Consider the following 27,790-nt stretch of genomic DNA (forward strand, 5'->3'; position numbering starts at 1 on the left):
TAGTAGTAGCAGTCATCAGTAGTAGTAGTAGTAGTAGTAGTAGTATCATCAGTAGTAGTAGTAGTAGTAGTAGTAGTAGTAGTAGTAGTAGTAGCATCATCATCAGTAGTAGTAGTAGTAGTAGTAGTAGTAGTAGTAGTAGTAGTAGTAGTAGTAGTAGTAGTAGTAGTAGTAGTAGTAGCACTAGTAGTAGTAGCACTAGTAGTAGTAGTAGCAGTAGTAGTAGCACTAGTAGTAGTAGTAGTAGCACTAGTAGTAGTAGTAGTAGCACTAGTAGTAGTAGTAGTAGCACTAGTAGTAGCACTAGTAGTAGTAGTAGTTACAGTCACAAGTGTTCCAAAGATCATTTCTGTGGTGAGAGAAATGTTAATGAACTACTGCCTTCCAGCTACTGAGTAACCCTCAGCCTTTTCTCCCCCCTCCCCCCAGTATGAGTACTGGAACACCAAGTCCAGGCGGAATGAGTTCAGTGTGCTGGAGCTGTTTGAAGGAACAGAGCTGTATAACAGTACTGTGTTCAGTAGTCTGGACAGACCCTACCTGCCCCAGGTCCTACAGCAGACCTACATCTTCCCATCTCCCATCACCACCATGGAGGCTACGCTCACTGAGAAGGGCATCACCTCCAGACACCTCCTGGGTCAGTATGGGAGGGGTGGATGGATGTAGGGGTGGTTGGGTGAATGGATGGAGGGGTCGGTGGGTGGATGGATGGAGGGGTGGGTGGGTGGGTGGATGGAGGGGTGGGTGGGTGAATGGAGGGTTGGGTGGGTGAATGGAGGGTTGGGTGGGTGGATGGAGGGGTTGGGTGCGTGGATGAATGGAGGGGTGGGTAGATGGAGGGGTGGGTGGGTGGATGAATGGAGGTGGTGGGTGGATGAATGGAGGGGTGGGTAGATGGAGGGTTGGTTAGATGGAGGGGTGGGTGGAGGGTTGGGTAGATGGAGGGGTGGGTGGGTGGACAGAGTGGTTGGTGGGTGGAAGGAGGGTTGGGTGGGTGGGTGTTGCTCACTGGGAAGGGCACCACCAGCAGACACCTCCTGGTTCAGTACTTTGTTTATTGTTGAAATAATAAAGAGATAGCAAAACGTTGCGTAAACAATAGACAAGGATACCGTAACCAACGATACTAAGTATTTGTTAATAACAGTCATTAATGGTTCACAGTTTCATTTTTTTATTGCTAAACCTTTAGTTATGCAGATTTTTCTTTGGTGTCATGTACCAGTTTAGTGGGTTTAATGCCCTCTTTCAGCACCATATCTATCGGTATCGTAACTCTCATTTTTCTCTGGATATTTCTTGCTCAAAGTGGGGCTACCATCAGGAGCCATCTTGTCTCTCCCCAAGATGTTCCTGGATCCACGGAGACCAGAGGTCGTCACTGAACACAGCCGGTTAGTACCAACAACACATACCCCTGGGTCATGTTCATTTGGCACCAAATGGAAGAAAATTGACTGAAACAGGGTCCAACGAGAAACGCTCATTTTCTGTTGCAAAACGTTTTGCAAAGGTGTGCGCTAATGAACAGGACCCTGTTGTTTATAACGTTATCTGACCGTTTAGAGAGGAATACTGGTTCCTTGTCACTATACGAAATGATGAAAGTAAGAATTGGTTTATCATTTATTTTCAGTGAGGAGAATCTTATACCCTACGCCCCAGAGATGCCCATCCGCACAGAGTGGTTCATCAACTACAATCAGACCGTATCAAGAGTGAAAGGAATCTACACTGCCCCCTCTGGCCTGGAGTCCACATGTCTGGTGAGTCTATAGGCCATTTTATAACACTATCTTCTAATGTATCAAGTCTGGACTGACTTCTGTATTTCCAAGAAATGGTACACTGACAATGCAGAGCGAATGTAGATTAAATTAAGATTCAACTATAATGTAGGTCAATATTTAACATGGAAATGTATATGTTTTGTTACAGGTGGTTGCGTACGGTCTTGACATCTACCAAACCAGAGTGTACCCCTCCAAGCAGTTTGACGTGCTGAAAGATGACTATGATTACGTCCTGATCAGCAGTGTTCTGTTCGCACTGTTCTTCGCCACCATGATTAGTAAACGTCTGGCACAGGTCAAACTGCTCAACCGGGCCTGGCGGTAAAGAGTCAACTTAGGCCTTTCAACTCTGACCTCCCCATTGCTGCGTGGATGAACCCGGACGATGGAGGTGGACGAGCTGAAGCCGATTTGGAGATCTCAGCTTAAAATCACCCCAATGTGTAAATTGATGGGGGGGAGGGGTCCATCTTTCTTTTTCAACGGAAGAGGTTCATTTCGATGTGCATAATTTATTTGGTGACACTTTACATTGAGGTAGCCTTTAAGGGGAGTTATGTCCCCTTAAAGTTAATTATTTTAACAAATAATTAACTAAACCACTGATAAACCATTTATATAACCTCCCTTAGGATAGCTTAATGTAAAGTGCTTTTCATGATCACACTTTATGAAATTACATTTTCTTTCACCACAACGAAAGAGCAGTCCATGATTACTTGGTGCATCTCAGAGCAAGTGTTCTTATACTGAAGCTCTAGAACACTGTTTAGCTGTGAACGATTACTAAAAAGTCTAAAGATTAGACCTAATTTAAGATGACTAAATGTGGTACAAATCAGGGGGGGGTTTGATGATTACTTTTGTTTAATTGGGTTTTTAATCTTTTTTTGTTGGTCAAGATGTTTTGTTAATAATGTTTGTTAAAAGGAACTGTGGGGTGGGTGGTGTTCGGGTGTACTGAGGGGTTTGTTTTTGGGATCGTCTGCCTCCGAGGCCAGCACTGTTGGTCTTTCTTTGATGCACTGGAAGTTTTGTGTTCACATGACTTAGCTTAACTAATATTGTCCCCCATGGCTTTTGTGTAAACGATAGTTTGTGTACAGTATATTTATGTCTTAAAAACATTTATTAGTATGGCGCTTCAGAGTATTCCTTTTTCCTATTGGGGAGAATAGACAACTGCTTGTGCAACACATTTTCACCAAAACGCCAATACCCTCAATAAAATGATTATTACCATTTATGAAAGTCTGTATTCAATTTTTAGCGGTTTACAAAGTAGGCCTACTACTGATCTTTGGTTGTGCTGTAAATAAATAATAGCAACTTATTCTCTTTCTTTACTTTACTTCTCTCTATCCTTTCTACACCTATCTACATCATTTACCTTACTAGTTAGTTTATTGTAGTAGTTTACTATAGCCCTTACTTAAAGTGCTTTGATTTATAATATCTATATGTCAACCTGTTATTTTGTATCCCTTTCCTTGGTCACAAAGTCAAATTTGGCGATAGTAAAAATTCATGAAAACAACAATTTGCTTTTTGGTCTTAATTTAAGCTTAGAGTTAGGCATAAGGTTGGCAGTGTCTTAAGGTTATCGTTTTAGGTTTGGTTTAAAATCACATTTTGAAAAGAGAAATTGAAGGAATAGGCGGGGGTTATGACTTTGTGGCTGTGATAACTAGTGACGACCCCTTTCCTTTCAAGGGAGGTTGTTGGAGAAAGTATCGCTCGCTTGTCTAGTACGGAATCTCAAGATGGCGTCGAGTGGAGGAGATGGAGAACCGGACTGGGCTGCTGATGTACGGCCGCTTTTATCAGCTTCGTACACAGCTTTTGAAACGAAAGAGCTACCTCAGCTCATAGGATCCATAATAAACAGGTAAAAATCGTCCCTGTCTGCGAATTGCAGTGCTCTGTTGACGAGAAAGAGCTGCATATAACAGCTAGCTAGCCTGCTAACTTGGCTAGCTTCTTCACTCAGCTGGTTTGCATAGTGTTAGCATAGCGTGCTAGCTACAGTAGCTATGTCCAGAAGGAATCTGCTTCATCATCAGGCCGAATAGGGTGTGTAGCGTTACGTGCTAGCCATGTTAGCTAGCTAGGTAAAACATCCCTGACATTGTATACTGCAGCTTACGTTGAAGTAAACATAATTGTAAAACCATAAATTCTGAAGAGTTTGTCGTATTTACATGACAATACAACAACCAGTTTTAAAGCCAAACATTGTCACTTAGCTAACTAGCTTGCTAAATTGAGGCTTTAGTTAGCCACAGCTGACGAGCTAGCCAGCATTTCTAGCCTCGTAAGAATCGAAAACGAAAGCTTAGCCTGTGGTTCTGTTACTTGAGCGTAAATTGTTTGTCATTATGTTGCTGATGGCATTATTGTTCTTGAATGTTTTAGATAATAGTTATATATGTCAACATCACGAGCAGACAGCTGTTGATGTGATCGTTTCAAATGTCATTTGATGTGGGCTAGCTAGTTAAGTTAGCTAGCTAAGTATTCAAGATCAACATTCGACTTTGCACTCCCCGATCCGTTCGAGTTGGCTAACGTTAGGTAACGTTAGCTCAAGGGGCTTTCAACAGCTACACAATCTGGGATATTTCCTGCAGTTCAATCAACGGTCGCTTCAGTTATTGATACCCATTGATTCTTGAAGAATATAGCTTATAAATGCCTGAGTTTAGTGCAACTATCTCACCCTATTATAACCCAAAGAGTGATAGGCCTAGCAAGGTTGTATGCTTTTGTCATTTGAGTACAATGTTTTTATAGCTTCAAATGTTGTTAAAAAGTATCAGAATTTCAGAATGTCATGGACTGTTTCAGTCCTTCCATCCAGAGATGTCTGAATTTGAGTGGTTATTTCTCCAGCCCCTGAGCTGAAGTGGTGGGGCTGCGGTTGCACATATTTGATCTATCCAAACACTAGCAGAACTGATTCAACTAGTCAACTAATCATCAAGTCTTTGGGTAGTTGAATCAGGTGTACTGGAGTTTGGATAGATCAAATACACTATATATACAAAAGTATGTGGATACCCCTTCAAGTTAGTGGATTCTGCTATTTCAGCCACACTCTTTGCTGACAGGTGTATAAAATCGAGCACACAGCCACGCAATCTCCATAGACAAACATTGGCAGTAGAATGGCCTCACTGAAGAGCTCAGTGACTTTGAACGTGGCACTGTCATAGGATGCCACCTTTCCAACAAGTCAGTTTGTCAAATTTCTGCCCTGCTAGAGCTGCCCCCGGTCAACTGTAAGTTGTCTAGGAGCAACAACGGCGAAGTGGTAAACCACACAAGCTCAAAGAACAGGACCGCTGAAGCGCGTAGCGTGTAAGAATCATCTGTCCTCGGTTGCCACACTCACTACCGAGTTCCAAACTGCCTCTGGACGCAACGTCAGCACAATAACCTTTCGTCGGGAGCTTCATGAAATGGGTTTCCGTGGCCGAGCAGCCGCACACATTGGACTCTGGAGCAGTGGAAAAGCTTTCTCTGGAGTGATGAATCACGCTTCACCGTCTGGCAGTCCAACAGTCGAATCCGGGTTTGGCGGATGCCAGGAGAACGCTACCTGCCCGAATGCATAGTGCCAACTGTAAAGTTTGGTGGAGGAAGAATAATAATCTAGGGCTGTTTTTCATGGTTTGGGCTTGGCCCCTTAGTTCCAGTGAAGGGAAATCTTAATGCTACAGTATACAATTACAGAGCCCTGACCTCAACCCCATCAAACACCTTTGGGATCCAACTGCGAGCCAGGCCTAATCGCCCAACATCAGTGCCCGAACTCACTAATGCGCTTGCGGCTGAATGGAAGCAAGTCTCCGCAGCAATGTTCCAACATCTAGTGGAAAGCCTTCCCAGAAGAGTGGAGGCTGTTATAGCAGCAAATGGGGGGGACCAACTCCATATTAATGCCCATGATTTTGGAATGAGAGGTCTGACAAGCAGGTGTCCACATACTTTTGGGCATGTAGTGTATGTGCAATAGCAGCTCTGCCACTTCAGCTCAGGGAGGGGGATGGAGAAATACAACCACTCAAATTCATAGACACATCTCTGAATGCAAGGACTGACAGACAGTCCATGACATGATACTTTTGAAAACAAATGGAAGCTACAAAAAACATTGTACTCAAGTGACAACAAAACATACAACCAGATATGTGAATCAGTTTGACCTGTGGCTGGTGGTCCCCCAGGACTCTAAACCACAACATGTAGGGTCCTAGCAAAATAAGTCCTCAGGGCTTGACATGCAGGGCTGCCCGCTGGCTTGGGGAGGTTTTGGAAGCTCTCCGGGCCAGTCGATCATCCCCGTCAGTGGAACAGTGGGACAAAAAAATGTTGTCATAATGCTATTTTTAATCTAAGATATATAATTGATTAAAAAAAAGAAAAAAAGATTCCCGAAGCTGTTCGTTCGTTATCACACGCGCGCTGCTCACATGTAGCCTATAGATAATCTGTCAAGCAGATTGAGAGCTGCACACACTAACAGCTTGCTTGGAGCGGTTTACTGATGACAGACAGCGGTAAGGGTAGAGTGGTAGGCAAGATGTTCCCAGTGCTGATATCTACCAGTAAATGCTAAGGCAAGAATGGGTATGCAAACCAGCTATTTAAAACATTTAAAGTCTTGCTTGAATATTTGCCATATGCAATTCAGTCATCATGGAATAGCCTACCTTGAAAATCAGACGTTTTCTTTAGGCTCTTTTGGTCCTTGAAAAGTAATTGAAGTTATGGTAGGCCATTTTGTTGTTGTTAAAGTTCTACTGTTCCATTTCTGATCAGTTTTCTCGAGAGATGTATTTGCTTAGTTTGTTTCCCACAATTTCAATTGACATGTGTTTTGCTGTAGTCTGTTGCACATGTTGCGGTAAAACCACGTGCGGTTATTATGAGCAAGACGACACGGAGTTGTTGGCTTCAACTTGGTTTTTCATACAAGGCGTTACATTAAAAAGCGAACCCGTTTTTTTTGGGTCGCTTTTTCATTTTAAAGCGTGATACAATAACTCCTCAATAACTCTTCAACCTCTCAAATGAAGAGACTGACTAGCTACATGGACAGACGTCCTTAGTGTGTTTGTGTCAGGAGCATGCTGTCTATTTAGTCAGGCAATGGCCACATTATTCGGACATATTTTAGAATGTAAAACTAGTGTGAATGTCAATGCATATTGCCATTGTGTAGGCCTATTAACAAAATGCATAATTCTTAAAGTGGTAATGCATACTTTTTTTGCATACTTTTTGGGGGGAGTTTTCCCCCCCATTATTAAGGCTACTCATTGGCTGACTTATTCTTGTATTTTGTTCTGTATTTATTCATGACATAGCATTATATATACTTGTCTTGAACTGTAGTTTTGTAATGCATTTGTTGTGTATTTTGTAATGATCCTCCCTCCTCATTTCCCATGTCGTTGCAGTGAATCTGAGATCCTACACCATGATAAACAGTATGAGCCATTCTACTCCTCCTTCGTGGCCCTCTCTGCACATTACATCACCACAGTCTGTGGACAAAGTACGTTCAGCTACCCATTAACCGCCCAATAACTACCCATTTGACTAGTTTAACTACTTCCTGAATACCTACCGTTTTAACTACTTCCTGAATACCTACCATTTAACTACTTCCTGAATACCTACCATTTAACTACTTCCTGAATACCTACCATTTAACTACTTCAACTATTTCCTGAACACCTACCATTTAACTACTTCCTGAATACCTACCATTTTAACTAATTTAACTACTACTCCTTTGTACATGTATTTTGTTTTGTGAAAAGAGAAAAAAACATTTGATAGTAACGCGGATACATTTACATTTTAGTCATTTAGCAGACGCTCTTATCCAGAGCGATTTACAGGAGCAATTAGGGTTAAGTGCCTTGCTCAAGGGCACATTTACGTCATTTAGCAGACGCTCTTATCCAGAGCGACTTACAAATTGGTGCATTCACCCTATAGCCAGTGGGATAAGCACTTTCCAAAATAATATTATTATTATTATTTTTTTTTTTTTTTTGGGGGGGGGGTAAAAGGATTACTTTATCCGATACAGTAGCCTAATTCTGCTTGCAGGCCTATTTATTTGGCTACTAATGTATCTGCGAATTAGTAATTAGAAGACCACACATGCATGTTGTCTCACTCTGCTTCTTTTTTGCCTAGCCTAGTTACATTAGTGTTAGTTTGTGTTCTTCATGGCCTTGTAGGTATATACATGTACATTACAATTTTATACAAAATCTTTTGATCACGAGGCAGTTCATATGAAATCTAATCTGTCGTCTTCCCTCGTCTGTCCTCTAGTCCCCAGAAACCAGTTGCTGTCCGTAGCAGCGGCCTGTAAAGTATTGATTGAGTTCTCCCTGCTGCGGCTGGAGAACCCCGACGAAGCATGCGCCGTCTCACAGGTGAGAGAAGAAGTGGAAGTGCATAGACCGTCCAATCCTCAAGCCTGTTCCCAGAGCTGTTTTGTGCTGTTTTTCCCAACTCCTGTAGTCAATTGGTCACGCCAGAGTTGGGAAGACCGCGCAAACAGATCTGGGATCAGGCAGGCTATCCATCCTCCACTGCGTTTATCTAAACCTGCCCTGTGTATTTTATCTAGTCTGTTTTCCCACAGACAGGCAACAGGGATGTGATTTTGTTCCTGTTTAATCTGGAATTCCTCCATGCAGTGCCTTCAGAAAGTATTTACACCCCTTGACTTTTTCCACATTTTTGTTGTTACAGCCTGAATTTAAAAATGGATTAAATTGAGATTTTGTGTCACTGATCTACACACAATACCCCATAATGTCAAATTAAGGAATTAAGATTTCTGAAATGTTTACAAATTAATAAAAAATTAAAAGCTGATAATGTCTCCAGTCAATAAGTATTCAACCCCTTTATGGCAAGCCTAAATTAGTTCAGGACTAAAAATGTGCTTAACAAGTCACATAAGAAGTTGCATGGACTTTTACTCTGTGTGCAATAATAGTTTTTAACATGATTTTTAAATGACTACCCCGTCTCTGTACCCTACAGATACAATTATCTGTAAGGTCCCTAAATCGAGCAGTGAATTTCAAGCACACATTCAACCACAAAGACCAGGGAGGTTTTCCTATGGTTCGCAAAGAAGGGCACCTACTGGTTGATGGGTAAAAATAAGAAAAGTAGACCTTGAATATGCCTTTGAGCATAGTGAAGTTATTAATTACACTTTGGATGGTGGATCAATACCAGGGCCTAAAATTTACTTTTTTTGTGCACCAGCCACTGTGTCAAGTAGATTTTAAAAATCTTCCGGCCACTCAGATTTTTTTACTAGGCAAAATATTTTTGTTTGTTGAAATTACACCATCAAAACACAAAACGGATGAGCATGCTTTGAAATGTTTCTAAAACAATAAATGTTCGGAAATTATTCAGACCCCTTGACTTTTTCCACATTTTGTTACGTTACAGCCTTATTCTAAAATTGGTTAAATACATTTTTTACTCATCAATCTATGCATAATACCCCATAATGACAAAGTGAAAACTGGTTTATTTTTGCATATATATAATACATTTTACTATGACATTTACATAAGTATACAGACCCTTTACTTAGTACTTTGTTGAAGCACCTTTGGCAGCGATTACAGACTCGAGTCTTCTTGGGTATGACGCTTCAAGCTTGGCACACCTGTATTTGGGGAGTTTCTCCCATTCTTCTCTGCAGATCCTCAAGCTCTGTCAGGTTGGATGGGCAGCGTCGCTGCACAGCTATTTTCAGGTCTCTCCAGAGATGTTTGATCAGGTTCAAGTCCGGGCTCTGGCTGGGCCACTCAAGGACATTCAGAGACTTGTGCCGAAGCCACTCCTACGTTGTCTTGGCTGTGTGATTAGGGTCGTTGTCCTGTTAAAAGTTGAACCTTCGCTCCAGTCTGAGGTCCTGAGCGCTCTGGAGCAAGTTTTCATCAAGGATCTCTCTGTACTTTGGTCCGTTCATCTTTCCCTCGATCCTGACGTCTCCCAGTCCCTGCCGCTGAAAAACATCCCCACAGCATGATGCTGCCACCACCATGCTTCACCGTAGGGATGGTGCCAGGTTTCCTTCAGATGTGATGCTTGGCATTCAGGCCAAATAGTTCAATCTTGGTTTCATCAGACCAGAGAATCTTGTTACTCATGGTCTGAGAGTCTTTAGGTGCCTTTTGGCAAACTCCAAGCGGGCTGTCATGTGCCTTTTACTAAGGAGTGGCTTCCGTCTGGCCACTCTACCATAAAGGCCTGATTGGTGGAGTGCTGCAGAGATGGTTGTCCTTCTGGAAGGTTCTCCCATCTCCACAGAGGAACTCTAGAGCTCTGTCAGAGTGACCCTCGGGTTCTTGGTCACCTCCCTGACCAAGGCCATTCTCCCCCGATTGCTCAGTTTGGCCGGGCGGCCAGCTCTAGGAAGAGTCTTGGTGGTTCCAAACTTTTTCCATTGAAGAATGATGGAGGCCACTGTGTTCTTGGGGACCTTCAATGCTGCAGAAATGTTTTGGTACCCTTCCCCAGATCTGTGCCTCGACCAAATCCTGTCTTGGAGCTCTACGGACAATTCCTTCGACCTCATGGCTTGGTTTTTGCTCTGACATGCACTGTCAACTGTGGGACCTTACATAGACAGGTGTGCGTCTTTCCAAATCATGTCCAATCAATAGAATTTACCACAGGTGGACTCCAATCAAGTTGTAGAAACATCTCAAGGATGATCAATGGAAACAGGATGCACCTGAGCTCAATTTCGAGTCTCATAGCAAAGGGTCTGTTTTTAATTTTTTATAAATTAGCAAAAAATTATAAAAAACTGTTTTCGATTTGTCATTATGGGGTATTGTGTTTAGATAGATGAGGAAAATGTTTTATTTGATCCATTTTAGAATAAGGCTGTAACGTAACAAAATGTGGAAAAAGGTAAGGGGTCTGAATACTTTCCGAATGCACTGTATTTTCAAGCATGGTGGTTACCGCATGTTATGGGTATGCTTGTCATCGGCAAGGACTGGGGAGTTTTTTTTAGGATAAAAAAAAAAGTTATGGAGCTAAGCACAAAATCCTAGAAGACCTGGTTCAGTTTTACAACAGACACTGAGACAAATTCACCTTTTCAGCAGGACAATAACCTAAAACACAAGGCCAAATATACAATGGAGTTGCTTACCAAGACGACATCGAATGTTCCTGAGTGGCCTAGTTATAGTTTTGACTTCAATCGGCTTGAAAACCTATGGCAAGACTTGAAAATGGCTGTCTAGCAATGATCAACAACCAACTTGACAGAGCTTGACACATAAAAAAAAAAAAAAAGAGTAATGGGCAAATATTGTACAATCCAGGTGTGCAAAGCTATTAGAGATTGACCCAGAAACACTCAACTGTAATGCCAAATACTAATCTAATCAATATATATTACTGTTTTATTTTCCATTTTATACTAAATCAAATAGAAATTTCTTCCACTTTGACATTATTTTGTGTAGATAATTTACAAAAAATTGCAAATCCATTTTTATCCCACTTTCTAACACAACAATGTGGGGAAAAGTCAACGGTTGTGAAAACTTTCTGAAAGCGATGTGTATAATTGAAACTCACCTAATTCCTTTGCAAAATCCTGATATTCTTGTGTTGTCCTGGTCACATCCCAGTAAGACTGTCCATTTTCCTGTTCTCCACCCTCTTCTCTTCAGAAACACCTGATCCTCTTGATCAAGGGGTTGTGTACCGGCTGCAGCCGCCTGGACAGGACCGAGATCATCACCTTCACAGCCATGATGAAGTCGGCCAAACTGCCCCAGACCGTCAAGACACTCTCCGACGGTGAGTCCTCTGCTTTGCTGAGATCCAATCTCACTGTATCAACATTGTTAAAGGTAGACTCAGTAGATAAGTATCAGTTCATTCTGTGGTCCTCTGTAGCTCAGCTGGTAGAGCATGGCGCTTGTAACGCCAGGGTAGTGGGTTCGATCCCCGGGACCATCCATACGTAAAAATTTATGCACACATGACTGTAAGTCGCTTTGGATAAAAGCGTCTGCTAAATGGTTTATTATTATTATTATTATTATTATTATTATTATTCTGCCTATGTTGTTGGATTATGTAAAATATAGCCTATACAATTGTTAGGGTGACAATGTTTGTAAACAAACCAATGGATTATATGATGTCATGCTTTGCAAGCGACTGAGCTCAGTCATTTTTGGCGCCAACAGGGTTAGGGTTAGACAGCTATGGTGCTAGTCTACTCAACAGGGTTAGGGTTAGACAGCTATGGTGCTAGTCTACTCAACAGGGTTAGGGTTAGACAGCTATGGTGCTAGTCTACTCAACAGGGTTAGGGTTAGACAGCTATGGTGCTAGTCTACTCAACAGGGTTAGGGTTAGACAGCTATGGTGCTAGTCTACTCAACAGGGTTAGGGTTAGACAGCTATGGTGCTAGTCTACTCAACAGGGTTAGGGTTAGACAGCTATGGTGCTAGTCTACTCAACAGGGTTAGGGTTAGACAGCTATGGTGCTAGTCTACTCAACAGGGCTAGGGCCAGACAGCTATGGTGCTAGTCTACTCAACAGGGTTAGGGTTAGACAGCTATGGTGCTAGTCTACTCAACAGGGTTAGGGTTAGACAGCTATGGTGCTAGTCTACTCAACAGGGTTAGGGGCCAGACGGCTATGGTGCTAGTCTACTCAACAGGGTTAGGGTTAGACAGCTATGGTGCTAGTCTACTCAACAGGGTTAGGGTTAGACAGCTATGGTGCTAGTCTACTCAACAGGGTTAGGGCCAGACAGCTATGGTGCTAGTCTACTCAACAGGGTTAGGGTTAGACAGCTATGGTGCTAGTCTACTCAACAGGGTTAGGGTTAGACAGCTATGGTGCTAGTCTACTCAACAGGGTTAGGGTTAGACAGCTATGGTGCTAGTCTACTCAACAGGGTTAGGGGTTAGACAGCTATGGTGCTAGTCTACTCAACAGGGTTAGGGTTAGACAGCTATGGTGCTAGTCTACTCAACAGGGTTAGGGTTAGACAGCTATGGTGCTAGTCTACTCAACAGGGTTAGGGTTAGACAGCTATGGTGCTAGTCTACTCAACAGGGTTAGGGTTAGACAGCTATGGTGCTAGTCTACTCAACAGGGTTAGGGTTAGACAGCTATGGTGCTAGTCTACTCAACAGGGTTAGGGTTAGACAGCTATGGTGCTAGTCTACTCAACAGGGTTAGGGTTAGACAGCTATGGTGCTAGTCTACTCAACAGGGTTAGGGTTAGACAGCTATGGTGCTAGTCTACTCAACAGGGTTAGGGTTAGACAGCTATGGTGCTAGTCTACTCAACAGGGTTAGGGTTAGACAGCTATGGTGCTAGTCTACTCAACAGGGTTAGGGCCAGACGGCTATGGTGCTAGTCTACTCAACAGGGTTAGGGTTAGACAGCTATGGTGCTAGTCTACTCAACAGGGTTAGGGTTAGACAGCTATGGTGCTAGTCTACTCAACAGGGCTAGGGCCAGACAGCTATGGTGCTAGTCTACTCAACAGGGTTAGGGTTAGACAGCTATGGTGCTAGTCTACTCAACAGGGTTAGGGTTAGACAGCTATGGTGCTAGTCTACTCAACAGGGTTAGGGTTAGACAGCTATGGTGCTAGTCTACTCAACAGGGTTAGGGTTAGACAGCTATGGTGCTAGTCTACTCAACAGGGTTAGGGTTAGACAGCTATGGTGCTAGTCTACTCAACAGGGTTAGGGTTAGACAGCTATGGTGCTAGTCTACTCAACAGGGTTAGGGTTAGACAGCTATGGTGCTAGTCTACTCAACAGGGTTAGGGTTAGACAGCTATGGTGCTAGTCTACTCAACAGGGTTAGGGTTAGACAGCTATGGTGCTAGTCTACTCAACAGGGTTAGGGTTAGACAGCTATGGTGCTAGTCTACTCAACAGGGTTAGGGTTAGACAGCTATGGTGCTAGTCTACTCAACAGGGTTAGGGTTAGACAGCTATGGTGCTAGTCTACTCAACAGGGTTAGGGCCAGACAGCTATGGTGCTAGTCTACTCAACAGGGTTAGGGCCAGACAGCTATGGTGCTAGTCTACTCAACAGGGTTAGGGCCAGACAGCTATGGTGCTAGTCTACTCAACAGGGTTAGGGCCAGACGGCTATGGTGCTAGTCTACTTATTGCTAAGTTGTTCCCCATGATGAAATTGGGGAGGGAACTGTGGATCGGCCGCCGTCTATCCATCCGTTCATACGTTAGTCACACGCGGTATCTCAGACAGCACTGGCCCTATTTGATTAAACTTGGGGGAATGAAGCGTCTTGCCATAGAGATCCGGCATTTACTAAATTACACTGATTGGCCCAAGGGGGGAGCGATAGTAATGAACTGAAATGTGTGAGTCCTTCTTCTCCAGCAGGGGGCGTTTTTTCTCTCTCACCAAGCAAGGAGTTTTTGTATGGAAGTCAAAGTGTTGAATTTGGTTTACAAAAAAATTGAATGGTTTATTTGCTCGAATAGAAGTTTCCTAGTGCTTAGGTTGTTAAGAGGGTACTGATAAGTAGGACACGTGACATCCTGGCAACTTTGAGAGAAGAAAAATACTTTATATTGGTTCTGCCTGTTGTTCACACGCGTGTATCTGGACCTGATCTTGCCTCCTCCCGACTGCTGTTCCAAAATATTTTGGAAAACATGGCGACCGTTTTTTTGAGCTGAAGCGAGAGAAAATCAACTCCCATGTTTGAGTGAGATGTTAGCCATTCGTGTCTCGTATGTTACTCCACTACAATATTATATAACGATACGTTAATACGTACATACCGTGTTCAGTTTGTCATGTTTAACTGCCGAAAGTATCCACGGTGGCGCGCATGCTAAGTCAAATAGGCTAATTCGCAGAGCTAGCCATGTAGATTTTACATTTTCGTTTTTCGTTTTTAGATTTGTTTTTTTGTATGTTTTAACTAGCTGGATGAATAACATTTTATAATTCCTAGCTTAGATTTGTGAAGTAAAACGTTTTCTAAATCTAGTCATCCTTATATTTGCGTTGCCATTTGACTTGACTGGCAGGAGGTTGAGTGGATACCCAGGGCAGCGGCGAGACCTCTTTGTTGCTTCTTTGTTAGATAATACATTCCAGTACAAATGTGGACGCAAACAGGCAGCAACAAGCTATAGCTATAGGAAATAAATGGGGAAATTGAGTTTGAAGTTAAAATATGCTTCATAAAAAAATCTATTATTGTTGTCCATGTGCTCATTGCTCATCATTGCTCCAGTGTCTCATACCCCACTCTATTGCCAGCAACATTGCTCTGCAATATTGCCTAAGAAAATGACCAGTGTATCAAGGCCTTTTGTCTCGGAAATCCCAGAGCTATGCTGAAACATTGTTAACATTGTGGGAGGCAAGCTGTCAGCTTAGGGAGATGGAAAAAACATGGGGATGAAATAACTGATTGCTGCACACTTTAGTTTCCTGTCACTAACCACGTTTCCATCCACAGTTTAGTTTCCTGTCACTAACCACGTTTCCATCCACAGTTTAGTTTCCTGTCACTAACCACGTTTCCATCCACAGTTTAGTTTCCTGTCACTAACCACGTTTCCATCCACAGTTTAGTTTCCTGTCACTAACCACGTTTCCATCCACAGTTTAGTTTCCTGTCACTAACCACGTTTCCATCCACAGTTTTTATGCGGGAAGTTTTGTTAACATTTTATAAATGCCTGTGGGAATCGAACCCACAACCCTGGCGTTGCAAACGCCATGCTCTACCAACTGAGCTACATCCCTGCCGGCCATTCCCTCCCCCTACCCTGGACGACGCAGGGCCATTTGTGCGCCGCCCCATGGGTCTCCCGGTCGCGGCCGGCTACGACAGAGCCTGGATTCGAACAAGGATCTCTAGTGGCACAGCTAGCACTGCGATGCAGTGCCTTAGACCTCTTAGACTTTTGTGTGCACTACGTCGTCACGCACTGATTTTTTATCTGCAACAAGTCCATTTGGTAGAAACACCACTGGTGGGAAAATGCCTAATATTTAAGAATATTCGCATGGTAATCTGTCACCGATTGGATGGAAACCTAGCTATTGTTGTATAATATGAAACTACCCATGCGCTAGTGGTCTAGACCTTGTCTTATCAGTCTATGAACATGTATATGTAGGGCCCTATAAAATCGGTGTTGCGGAGAACCCAGACGGAATCGCGGAATCCAGACATTAAAACGGAATTCAACAATATTCAAAAATTTATTGAACTTTACTAGCAAATGCATTCATTTGCCCAAAGCTAATCATAAGACATGAACAAAATGCATCAGTGATTTTGTATTTTCCTGCAACTTTCTGAAACGGCACAGGAATGGCCCTGTCTGTGTCTGTGTCTGTGTCTGTGTCTGTGTCTGTGTCTGTGTCTGTGTCTGTGTCTGTGTGGTGCGCGGGTATGTCTCCACTTTGTGTAGCCATTAGTGAAAATGCTAATGATAACCTTCTTCTGGTAGAGATGGAAAGGCTTTTTCAAAAAACCTTTTAAATTAAATGTTATAGCCCAAATACAGTCTTTGACATTTTTTATTTTTAAATCATCACTGTATGTCTAGTACATTTTATGAAAATAACTCATTTTTGTAAAAATGTATTTCCCTGATCCACCTTTTGGCCCTTGAAATGCTCAGTCTGATCGTGTGGGCGTTAGGAAACAAATTTGAAGATATTTTCATACACAGCCCTGATTAGCTGATTGGATGGTCTAGAGCCCATCCCCTTACCCAGATGAACAGTCATTGGTCTATAGTAATCAGATCACATTGTGACGTCATGATGTGGGCCAAAAGTTCCATCCTGCCTGAACAGGCTGAAATTCCAGGATTTTTTTTCCAAACCGCTCGTACACAAAAAAGGCATAATAATTTTCAAAATTTCAGAGTGTTATTTCAACCTCTCAGTGTAAAAAAAAAAAGAGGAAAATCACATTTTAACTGCCCCTTTAACTACAATGTAGCCTATGCCTACCTGGCAGAATGATATCATGATAATTTGCATCAATCCAGTTGCCATTTGTTTAGCAAACTCTGCAATCACATGACAATCACCCAACAATCTAAATTTCTAAGATTTTTCCCAGACCTCGAAAGTGGTCTCCTCATGCGGTTTAAGCATTATGTTGTGGACTTAGAACATAAAATTGTGTTTTCCTATAAAAAAAAAAAAAGTGTGATTATTCTTTTTTTTTCTACGGAAACCTGAAAAAATAGGGGGGGAATCGGGGGGGGGGAAATATTTTATAGAGCCCTATATACTGTTATTTAGAAGATATTCTATTTGACTTTATTGGGTTCTATCCTATACTCTAGTCTATTGGTCTAGACAGTGTCTCATCACCAGTCTATGGACCAGTGTTATTTGACTAGTGCTGGGCTGTGCTGGCAGAAAGAGAGCTTTGTTCCCCTGCTTCTGTCAGTAGGGATTTAGCCCTCGCACATTCCCACATGGATGGTCATTGGTCCCTGCCCAGGGACAGGGTTGTGTGTCTGTGTGTGCTTGTCAGTGTTTTCTGTATTTGTGTGTCTGTCTGTCTGTGTGTAGACCTGTGTGTCCTGTAGTGTTGTCACGATACCAGAATTTTGACCTCGATACCATGTTTAGGATCACGATACTCAATATCATATTAGCCAAAGTCATAGAATGTCACTCGATCCAAACAGATAAACTCAGCTACTGCTCTGTTCAATCGGTGGGCATCTTTTCAGTTCAATATCATTAGATTTTAAATGTTTTACGTCAAACATGTTCAGAGACAGCCATGTATACATTAATGAATCAATTAGACAATCAATTTGACTTTTGTTTTAATCTATCTAACTACGTAACATAATCGTAATAATTTATTTGAATGGTAAATCTCTTGATAAACTGGGTAAATTTAAGAAAATATTCACAATACAGGTGAATGCATATTCAAAAGGTTTGTGTGCATGCATTGAGTTATTGAGCTTGATTTTGGCTGTTTTTAATGTGGCTACAGATTGACAAACAATCTGTATCCCTTTCATGTGGCATTTATTTTATTGTAGTCATCAACAACATTTGCATAGAAGTAGCTTATTTTTATAAAAGTGTGCCCTGTCTCTTTAACCAGTAATTACATCATTTACGGCCTGTCGGAGCCCTCAGTTCTCTGAGGCAATACATATTTGGCTGAAGGAGAGACGTGAGGGAGACTGATTTTAAGTGAATGAATAAAGTTATGGGTGGCAATCGGCTTTGAAAACAGCATATTTTGCGTTATGGTTTTGCATGTTATCACTGCGCCACTCGGAAGGCCCGTATTACATTTCTTTTTATAATAAAAATAAAAAAAACTCCCTACTTCTTGCCGATGACAAGCATACCCATAACATGATGCAGCCACCACCATTCAACTTTTCATTTGTAATTAATTTGTATACATCATTCTGACAACAAACAAAATTCCACGGACATTATGGGGTATTGTGCGTAGGCCAGTGACACAAAATATACATTTAATCCATTTTTAAATTCAGGCTGTAACACAACAAAATGTGGAAAATGTCAAGCGGTGTGAATACTTTCTGAAGGCACTGTAGCCTACAAAGCTGGAATCTACCGGTATCTTTTTTGCATTGTGAAGTTATTCTAGCCTGTGTGGTCATTGTTTTGCGAACAGTGATGAACAGTTTCAATATTTCTTCATGCCGTGTCGCATTATTCAACTAACTGTGTTAACTTCTGTGCATGGTGAGTGGGGAGCTCATATGATTTAGCCCAGTCTTCCAGTGCAGGCTAGCAGTGAGCAAGTGGAGCAGGCAGGGTGGGGAGCTAACATGATGCAGACCAGACTCCCAGTGCAGGCTAGCAGTGAGCAAGTGGAGCAGGCAGGGTGCGCTCCGTGGCGGACGTCGGCTGCGCTGAAAGACGGACCTGTTTTGATCCTTGAGCCCCATTTGACAGAAGTGCTGAAAGTAACAAACATTCTAGTACCGAACCGCTTTTCATGTTGTAGTATCAAAGTTTCGGTATACCGTGGAACACTAGAGTCTCTCGTGTGTCTCTGAGTCTGTCTCTTTCTTTTCCGTCTTTGTTATGTCCATGTCTACGTGTGTTCTGTTTCTCTCCTAGAAGGAGTTGCCCTTTCCCTGAGCTGCATGTGTGTGTCTCTGTTTATACTGTCTCTACCGGTCTGTCTCACTCTGTCCTGTGTCTCCCCCTCTCTCAGTGGAGGACCAGAAGGAGGTGCTGTCTCCAGTGAACCCTGAGCTGCGACACAAGGAAGTACAGATGAACTTCTTCAACCAGCTGACCTCTGTGTTCAACCCTGACCTCACCCTGCTGGCCTCTCCCTCAGGACACACACAGGTCAGTGTAACAGGAAGAGCAGACTAGGAACTGTAAGATGGGGATTGACAATCGACCAGACTAGGAGCAATGAGCTTTGATTATATTCACTTTGCATTTTGAAGGTATAGTTGTATCTTATTTCCGACTTACCGACGGGGTCGTTTCATGTCAATTTGTATTTGCATTTTCACTTCTGAAACACAAAGGGGGGTTTTGTAATTCAGTCTTTTACTGTTGTGCTGCCTGTTCAGGCGGAGAGTGAGAGTGACGACCAGGCCACGACAGACCAGACCTTCCAGGCCAAAATGAAGAATGCCTTCGTGTCCCAGAACGTGTCCAGTCTCCAGGAGCTGGGCGGGTCAGAGAAGTTGCTGCGTGTCTGCCTCAACCTCCCTTACTTCCTGCGCTATATCAACCGGTTCCAGGACGCCGTCTCAGCCAACTCCTTCTTCATCATGCCCGCCACCGTCGGAGACGCAACCGCTGTCCGCAACGGGTGGGTTGTGCGAATTTTGGGGGGAGTGTTTCTGGAATTTTTGGGGATTTGTATTTCTAGAACTTTGCCAACAAACCTACTTGTCTAACATAACAGATTTCTCTGGTCCTCCAAGATATTGCCGCTCTATAGCGATCAATACGTTTGGATGAGTGGTTTGTTGTTGTGATAGAACAAATACGTTCAAGTCAGTTGTCATGTCTATGTATAGTTGGACCGAGACCCATATATGGACCCACTTTGTTGATGTATTAGTGCTCCGAGTTGGTTCTTGTACTTATCATTTAATGCCGTGTCCAGCTGCTGATGTGCATTGGGAGGCAGTATCCCTCTGAGCTCTCTAGCTCTCTCTTTTTGATCTGTCATGTTATTCACGCATCATCATCAATATTTCTGGCTCACTGCCACTGCTTACCTCAGTGTTTTTTGTGGTGTCGCTGACATTGTGTGTGACCTCTCTGACTTGGTCCCCCCCCCCCACCTCAGGTTCCACTCCCTGGTGATAGATGTGACCATGGCCCTGGACACCCTGTCCCTGCCCGTCCTGGAGCCTCTGACCCCTGGGAGACTGCTGGACATGACTGTCCTGGCCCTCAGCTGTCTCTACGCCGGTACGTTATGGGTTCAGTGTTGGGTTCCATCTCTGGTTTGGACATGTATAGTAGCGTACTGTCCCTGTTTAATGGCAGAGTATAGTCAAGTCAACTTTTCAAGCTGATAGTGCTGAGCGATTTAGTGCTTTCTGATGTAGTTTCGGTAAGGTTATAAACGGATTATCACGGATATCTATAATTTTTTTGAACATTAAATGCCCTATGCATTAATGTGGGTTGAATGCTGTAACAACACAGAATAAAAATATAATATCAATAAAAGTCCCATGATGGTAGTGACTGCCCATTACTGCTTATTTTTTTAATTTTACCTTTATTTAACTAGGCAAGTCAGTTAAGAACAAATTCTTATTTACAATGACGGCCTACCCCGGCCAAACCCGGGCGACGCTGGGCCAATTGTGCGCCGCCCTATGGGACTCCCAATCACGGCCGGTTGTGATACAGCCTGGAATCGAACCAGGGGGTCTGTAGTGACGCCTCAAGCACTGAGATGCAGTGCCTTAGACCGCTGAGACGCAGTGCCTTAGACCGCTGAGACGCAGTGCCTCAGACCGCTGAGATGTAGTGCCTTAGACCGCTGAGAGGCAGTGCCTCAGACCGCTGAGAGGCAGTGCCTTAGAGCGCTGAGACGCAGTGCCTTAGACCGCTGAGACGCAGTGCCTCAGACCGCTGAGATGTAGTGCCTTAGACCGCTGAGAGGCAGTGCCTTAGACCGCTGAGATGCAGTGCCTTAGACCGCTGAGATGCAGTGCCTTAGACCGCTGAGATGCAGTGCCTTAGACCGCTGAGATGCAGTGCCTTAGACCACTGAGATGCAGTGCCTTAGACCGCTGAGATGCAGTGCCTTAGACCGCTGAGATGCAGTGCCTTAGACCGCTGAGATGCAGTGCCTTAGACCGCTGAGATGCAGTGCCTTAGACCGCTGAGATGCGGTGCCTCAGACCGCTGAGATGCGGTGCCTCAGACCGCTGAGATGCGGTGCCTCAGACCGCTGAGATGCAGTGCCTTAGACCGCTGAGACGCAGTGCCTTAGACCGCTGAGATTCAGTGCCTTAGACCGCTGAGACGCAGTGCCTTAGACCGCTGAGACGCAGTGCCTTAGACCGCTGCGCCACTCGGGAGCCCACTTATTAACCATCAGATATTCAAATTACTATTCCAGTTGTTGTGTACATTACATTTGTTTTATTTGATTACTTTATTAATTAATTCCAAGTCATCTCAACATCACTATTTTAGTAGTTCTTCAAAGTAAATAAGGCATACTTTTATGACTGCTGAATACCAACTATCAATCACTTGTGGTCCTCTGTAGTTCAGCTGGTAGAGCACGGCGCTTGTAACGCAAAGGTAGTGGGTTCGATCCCCGGGGACCACCCATACACTAAAAAAAATTTATGCACACATGACTGTAAGTCGCTTTGGATAAAAGCGTCTGCTAAATGGCTTATTATTATTATTATTATTATTATTATTATTATTATTATATTATTACTTGGATCATGTATTTTCAGGTAGAGATGCGAAGTAACTGCCCTCTTATTCCTCTCCATCACACGTCTTCCATCTCTTCTGCCCCACGCAGACCGGACACGTAGGCGCAATGAATTATGGTCATTGTAGTTAATTACAACATTTTCTGTGCTGAACAGTGTAGATTATCGGCCTGTTGGAAACTACAACTCCCTAATACATCGCACAGTTCGGGCTTGATCTGATTAGTCTCTAGAGAAACTGCGCATTGAGCTGAAAAAATTAACAAACGCTAAATGGAATTTAAGTAATTGAACACACGTCGGTCAATTAGTTGTTTAAAAACCGGAAAATGACCGACATTTCGGTTAATCGCTCAGCACTACAAGCTGAAAATCAATATTCTTCTGACTGGGCTTAATCATGAGTTTTGTACAATGATTTTAGTCTGGAAATCATTTATTTAGTGGAGATATGTTTTACTTTGGTTTTGACTTCTCCTGCTCCTACCTCCTAATCATGGTTGCTGCCTCCATCATTGACTGACTGTATCTGTAATACTAATGCGGCGCTCCTCCTCTCCTCCAGGCGTGAGCGTTGCCACTTGCATGGCCATCCTGCAGGTTGGCAGTGGCCTGCAGCTCCGCACAGCCTCCACCGGCACCAAAGAGGAGGACTATGAAAATGACGCCGCTACCATCGTACAGAAATGTGTAAGTATATATATATATATGAGTGTACAAAATATTAAGAACACTTTCCTAATATTGGGTTTCAACCCCTTTTTGCCCTCAGGACGGCCTCAATTCGTTGGGGGCATGGACTCTACAAGGTGTCGAAAGCGTTCCACAGGGATGCTGGCCCCATGTTGACTCCAATGCTTCCCAAAGTTGTGTCAAGTTGGCTGGATGTCCTTTGGGTGGTGGACCATTCTTGATACACACAGGAAACTGTTGAGCGTGAAAAACCCAGCAGCGTTGCAAATTTTTTACACAAACCGGTGCGTCTGGCACCTACTACCATACCCCGTACAAAGGGCACTTACATTTTTTGTCTTGCCCATTCACCCTCTGAATGGCACACATACACAATCCATGTCTCAAGGCTTAAAAATCCTTCTTTAATCAATCAATAAGGGAACATAGCTTCCACCTGGTCAGTCATAGCTAATATATATATATATATATATATATATATATATATATATATATATATATATATATATATATATATATATATATACATACGTACTTACACCACTGGGTGCACCGATGGTAACTGTAGTACTCTGTATCAGACTGATACGGTACTCATCTGAAAAAAATGATTGCATCAGTGCACCCCAATCCTCTACTCCAATAAATAGGATATCAGGAAACACATTCTTCTCTCTTGGTTGCTTTTGATTGAGCTAATTTCTCATTGGCTCTGTGTGTTTTTGAAACAGCTGGACATTTATGAAATGATCGGCCAAGCAATCAGCAGCTCTCGCAGAGCTGGAGGAGAGCATTACCAGAACTTCCAGCTGCTGGGCGCGTGGTGTCTGCTGAACAGCTTGTACCTGATACTGAACCTGAGTCCCACAGCCCTGGCCGACAAGGGCAAGGAGAAGGACCCTCTGGCCGCCCTCAGGGTCCGAGACATCGCATCCCGCACCAAGGACGGCGCCGGGTCCCCTAAACTGGGCCCTGCCAAAGGGTGGGTGGCGCTCTTGTAGTTTTTCACCGTTGTTGTGCTGATAAATGGTTAATGGTAAAGATTGCGTACAACAATCTCCATGAAATTAACATAAAGTGACAACTAACGATCCTACCTTTTAAACTGTCTACATTTTCCAAGCAATATATAACTATTTGAGAATATACTTTTATTTTCAAAACTTTGGACCTGAAAGTACCAAATCAAAAGACCAATGAAAACGTCTGTTTGCTGTTCTCGCTGTTCTCTCGCCTCAGACACCAAGGCTTTGGTGTCCTGTCGGTGATCCTGGCTAACCACGCCATCAAGCTGCTTACCTCCCTGTTCCAGGACCTGCAGGTGGAGGCTCTGCACCGGGTCAGTGCAGTAAGTAACAAACACTCTCTCCACTGATGCTTATAGGACGGTTACATGGACACAACGTTTCTTATCGAACTGGGACACAAATATTTTGAAAATGTGTTCTCAGGCTAACAACCAGATATATATATATATATATATATATATATACCCTTTGATCGATTAATGATATATGAAAAATATGATTTATCAATAAAAATCCAGCCCACACCATACATGGATCAATCATTATTTTCATAATTGATGATGATTCTTATGCTTGAGACCCAGTGAAGCTCCAGCCCTCTGTCTCCCCCTCTCTCTGTCTCCCCCTCTCTCTGTCTCCCTCTCTCTCTGTCTCCCCCTCTCTCTGTCTCCCCCTCTCTCTGTCTCCCTCTCTCTCTGTCTCCCTCTCTCTCTGTCTCCCTCTCTCTCTGTCTCCCTCTCTCTCTCTGTCTCCCTCTCTCTCTGTCTCCCTCTCTCTCTCTGTCTCCCTCTCTGTCTCTCTCTCTCTCTCTGTCTCCCCCTCTCTCTGTCTCCCCTCTCTGTCTCCCCTGTCCCTCTCTCCGTCTCCCTCTGTCCCCCTCTCTCTGTCCCCCTCTCTCTGTCCCCCTCTCTCTGTCCCCCTCTCTCTGTCCCCCTCCCTCTCTCTGTCCCCCTCTCTCTGTCCCCCTCCCTCTCTCTGTCCCCCTCTCTCTGTCCCCCTCCCTCTCTCTGTCCCCCTCTCTCTGTCCCCCTCCCTCTCTCTGTCCCCCTCTCTCTGTCCCCCTCCCTCTCTCTGTCCCCCTCTCTCCGTCTCCCTCTGTCCCCCTCTCTCCGTCTCCCTCTCTCCGTCTCCTTCTGTCCCCCTCTCTCCGTCTCCCTCTGTCCCCCCTCTTCCCCTCTCTCTGTCCCCCCTCTCTCTGTCTCCCCCTTCTGTACCGCTCTCCCTCCCCCTCTGTTCCCCCTCGTCTCCCCCTTCTGTACCGCTCTCCCTCCCCCTCTGTTCCTCCTCCCCGTCTGTTCCCCCCTCCCCCTCTGTTCCTCCCTCCCCCTCTGTTCCCCTCCCTCCCACCCCCCCTCTCTCCCCCTCCTTCCTTCTCCTCTCTCCCTCCCTCTCTCCCCAGGGTTGGGCAAGTGACGGGCCCCCAGCAGAGCTCAACATCATGGCCCAGAGCACCTCCATCCAGAGGGTGCAGAGACTCCTAGACTCTGTTCCCCTTACCAACCTGCTGTTCAACCTGCTCTCCACATCATACAAGAAGGTATTTACCAAAACTGTTTTAAAATTATATATACTGAACAAAAATATAAACGCAACATGTGAAGTGTTGGTCCCATGTTTTTCCATATGCACAAAAAGCTTATTTCTCTCAAATGTTGTGCACAAATTTGTTTACATCCCTGTTAGTGAACATTTCTCCTTTGCCAAGATAATCCATCCACTTGACAGGTGTGGTATATCAAGAAGCTGATTATACAGCATGATCATTACACAGGTGCACCTTGTGCTGGGGACAATAAAAGGCCACTCTAAAATGTGCAGTTTTGTCACACAACACAATGCCACAGATGTCTCAAGTTTTGAGGGAGCATGCAATTGGTACGCTGACTGCAGGAATGTCCACCAGAGCTGTTGCCAGAGAATTTAATGTTCATTTCTCAACCATAAGCCGCCTCCAACATCGTTTTAGAGAATTTGTCAGTACGTCCAACCGGCCTCACAACCGCAGACCACGTGTAACCACGCCAGCCCAGGACCTCCACATCTGGCTTCTTCACCTGCCACCCTGACAGCTGACGAAACTGAGGAGTATTTCTGTCTGTAATAATGGCCTTTCGTGGGGAAATACTCATTCTGATTGGCTGGGCCTGGCTGCCCCGTGGCCCACCCATGGCTCCACCCCTGCCCAGTCATGTGAAATACATAGATTAGGTCCTAATGAATTTATTTAAATTGACTGATTTCCTTCTATGAACTGTAACTCAGTAAAAATCTTTGAAATTGTTGAATGTTGTGTTTTTTAAATATTTTTGTTGAGTATATTAAAAATATATATATTTTGATGTAACAGAGAGGATGACAGTTGGGAAAATAGAGGTTGTTTCAAAGGGCAGACAGTAGGCCAGATTCACCACCATAGATGTATGCTGGAGGCAGGGGCATTACCACTAAACCAGCCAGGCCACTACCGTATGGTCTCAGCTGGTCCTCATAGGCCTGCCATGCGGGCATCATGTGGTAACCACACTTTTAATCTGGTATAGTCTGTATGTGACATGGAAACCGCTCTTCCTCTATGACACTTGATCTGAGTCTGTTTTCTCCTCCAGTAAATAATTATTACAATCTGCCACTCAGTTTTTGACAAATCCTCCATTTCTATCCCTGCTTCTAATACAGCAGGCTTTGAAAAAGGTATAAGCGCCTGGCCTGAATAATGCCTGTCTTGACGTGTTGCACCCCCCCCCTCCCCTCCAGGCCTGTGTGCTGCAGCGCCAGAGGAAAGGCTCTGTCAGCAGTGACGCCAGTGCCTCCACAGACTCCAACACCTACTATGAAGACGACTTCAGCAGCACAGAGGAGGACAGCAGCCAAGGTACTGCCCTATCCCCTCATCCCTCTCTCTGTTGCTCGCTCGCTCTCTCTTTCTCTCTCTCTCGCTCGCTCGCTCGCTCTCTCTTTCTCTCTCTCTCGCTCGCTCGCTCTTTCTCTCTCCCTCTCTCTGTCTCTCGCTCTGTCGCTCTCTCTCTCTGTCTGTCTCTGTCTCTCTCTCTCTCTCTCTCTCGCTCTCTTTCTCTCTCTCGCTCTCTTTCTCTCGCTCGCTCGCTCGCTCTCTTTCTCTCTCTCGCTCTCGCTCGCTCTCTCTCTCTTTCTCTCCACTCCCCCGCGTCACAAAGGACCGCATCACTTCCTTCTCATTTCCTATCACGAGGGCTGAGAGCGCTCCCAAGTCGTCATATACATTGTAAAAACTTTGACGCCAACCACATACATAAATCAGAGATGCTGTGTATTTTAAAGAGATTAGGCAGAGAGTAGATGGAAGTGGTCTCGTCTGCCAGATCTGATAACCTTTTTTTGAAAGTGTTCTAGAAGTGTAATGCTGTGTGACAGCTGCTGTGTCTGACGGTGTGTGTTACCTTTTTTTTTTTGAAAGCTGTTTTTTTTGTGTGTGTTTGTTTTTTAACTGTGTGTCTGGGCTAGCGTCAGGCCTGAGGAGAGTCAAGAATGTGTTCAGGCAGTTGTTGTGCGCTGCAGGACGTTGTAGAATCACCACAGGGGGAAGTAGCAGTAGCAGCCGCAGCCGCAGGGTAGACACAGCAGGTAGGTCAGTGGAGGCTGGTGTCACTTTTTAAACAGGAGGATGGGCTCACTGTAATGGCCGGAATGGAATAGATGGAATGTTATGAAGTGTGTTACAGTGACCACGTCCCCTCGGTATTAAAGGGACACCGGCCTCCACTGGTCAGAAGGCGGATGTATGACAACTAGGACAGAATCCCACACCCAACTAGAGTATATGGCTAATAATGATGTATGCCCATTTAGCAGACACTTATCCAATGCAACTTACAGGACAGTGAGTGCAGACATTTTTTGTGTACGTGGCCCCAGCGGAAATCAAACCCACGACCTTGGTGTTACTAGCGCCATGCTCTTACCAACTGAGCCACACAGGACCATCTCCACCCACTATAGCAGTGTTATACTCTTACCAACTGAGCCACACAGGACCATCTCCACCCACTATGGCAGTGTTATACTCTTACCAACTGAGCCACACAGGACCATCTCCACCCACTATAGCAGTGTTTATATTTCAGCAGCAGAGAGAAGACAGAGGACAGCAAGAACAGCTAATGTTTCAGGTCAGCAGCTAGCTTTCTGTCCCTTAGGTCACACACCGTAGTTTACACCTCGCAGTCTTGGGTTAATTTGCTTACTTTATTGTGTG

At 44.1% G+C, this 27,790-nt stretch overlaps 2 protein-coding genes across 13 annotated transcripts in view; both read left to right on the forward strand.

Annotated features, from left to right (window-relative positions):
* Nucleotides 1–3,040, forward strand: part of LOC121537746 (ER membrane protein complex subunit 1) — a 27,661-nt gene extending 24,621 nt beyond the window's left edge. The window contains exons 20-23 of the mRNA XM_041845356.1: nt 430–640; nt 1,313–1,397; nt 1,640–1,769; nt 1,942–3,040. Coding sequence (XP_041701290.1) covers nt 430–640; nt 1,313–1,397; nt 1,640–1,769; nt 1,942–2,121 — 606 coding nt within the window. The 3' untranslated portion in view covers nt 2,122–3,040. The remainder of the gene's footprint in view (nt 1–429; nt 641–1,312; nt 1,398–1,639; nt 1,770–1,941) is intronic.
* Nucleotides 3,041–3,553: 513 nt separating this feature from the next.
* The window catches only part of LOC121537745 (E3 ubiquitin-protein ligase UBR4-like), a 126,731-nt gene continuing 102,494 nt past the window's right edge, over nt 3,554–27,790 (forward strand). For all 12 annotated transcript variants that reach the window (XM_045207276.1, XM_045207279.1, XM_045207278.1 and 9 more), the window contains exons 1-12: nt 3,554–3,684; nt 7,262–7,359; nt 8,154–8,257; nt 11,555–11,684; nt 19,108–19,247; nt 19,481–19,725; nt 20,212–20,336; nt 22,404–22,528; nt 23,263–23,513; nt 23,771–23,879; nt 24,959–25,096; nt 26,314–26,431. In XM_045207276.1, coding sequence (XP_045063211.1) covers nt 3,560–3,684; nt 7,262–7,359; nt 8,154–8,257; nt 11,555–11,684; nt 19,108–19,247; nt 19,481–19,725; nt 20,212–20,336; nt 22,404–22,528; nt 23,263–23,513; nt 23,771–23,879; nt 24,959–25,096; nt 26,314–26,431 — 1,708 coding nt within the window. In that variant the 5' untranslated portion in view covers nt 3,554–3,559. The remainder of the gene's footprint in view (nt 3,685–7,261; nt 7,360–8,153; nt 8,258–11,554; nt 11,685–19,107; nt 19,248–19,480; nt 19,726–20,211; nt 20,337–22,403; nt 22,529–23,262; nt 23,514–23,770; nt 23,880–24,958; nt 25,097–26,313; nt 26,432–27,790) is intronic.

The sequence above is a fragment of the Coregonus clupeaformis genome, chromosome 24, assembly GCF_020615455.1.
Source record: "Coregonus clupeaformis isolate EN_2021a chromosome 24, ASM2061545v1, whole genome shotgun sequence".
Lineage (NCBI taxonomy): Eukaryota > Metazoa > Chordata > Actinopteri > Salmoniformes > Salmonidae > Coregonus > Coregonus clupeaformis.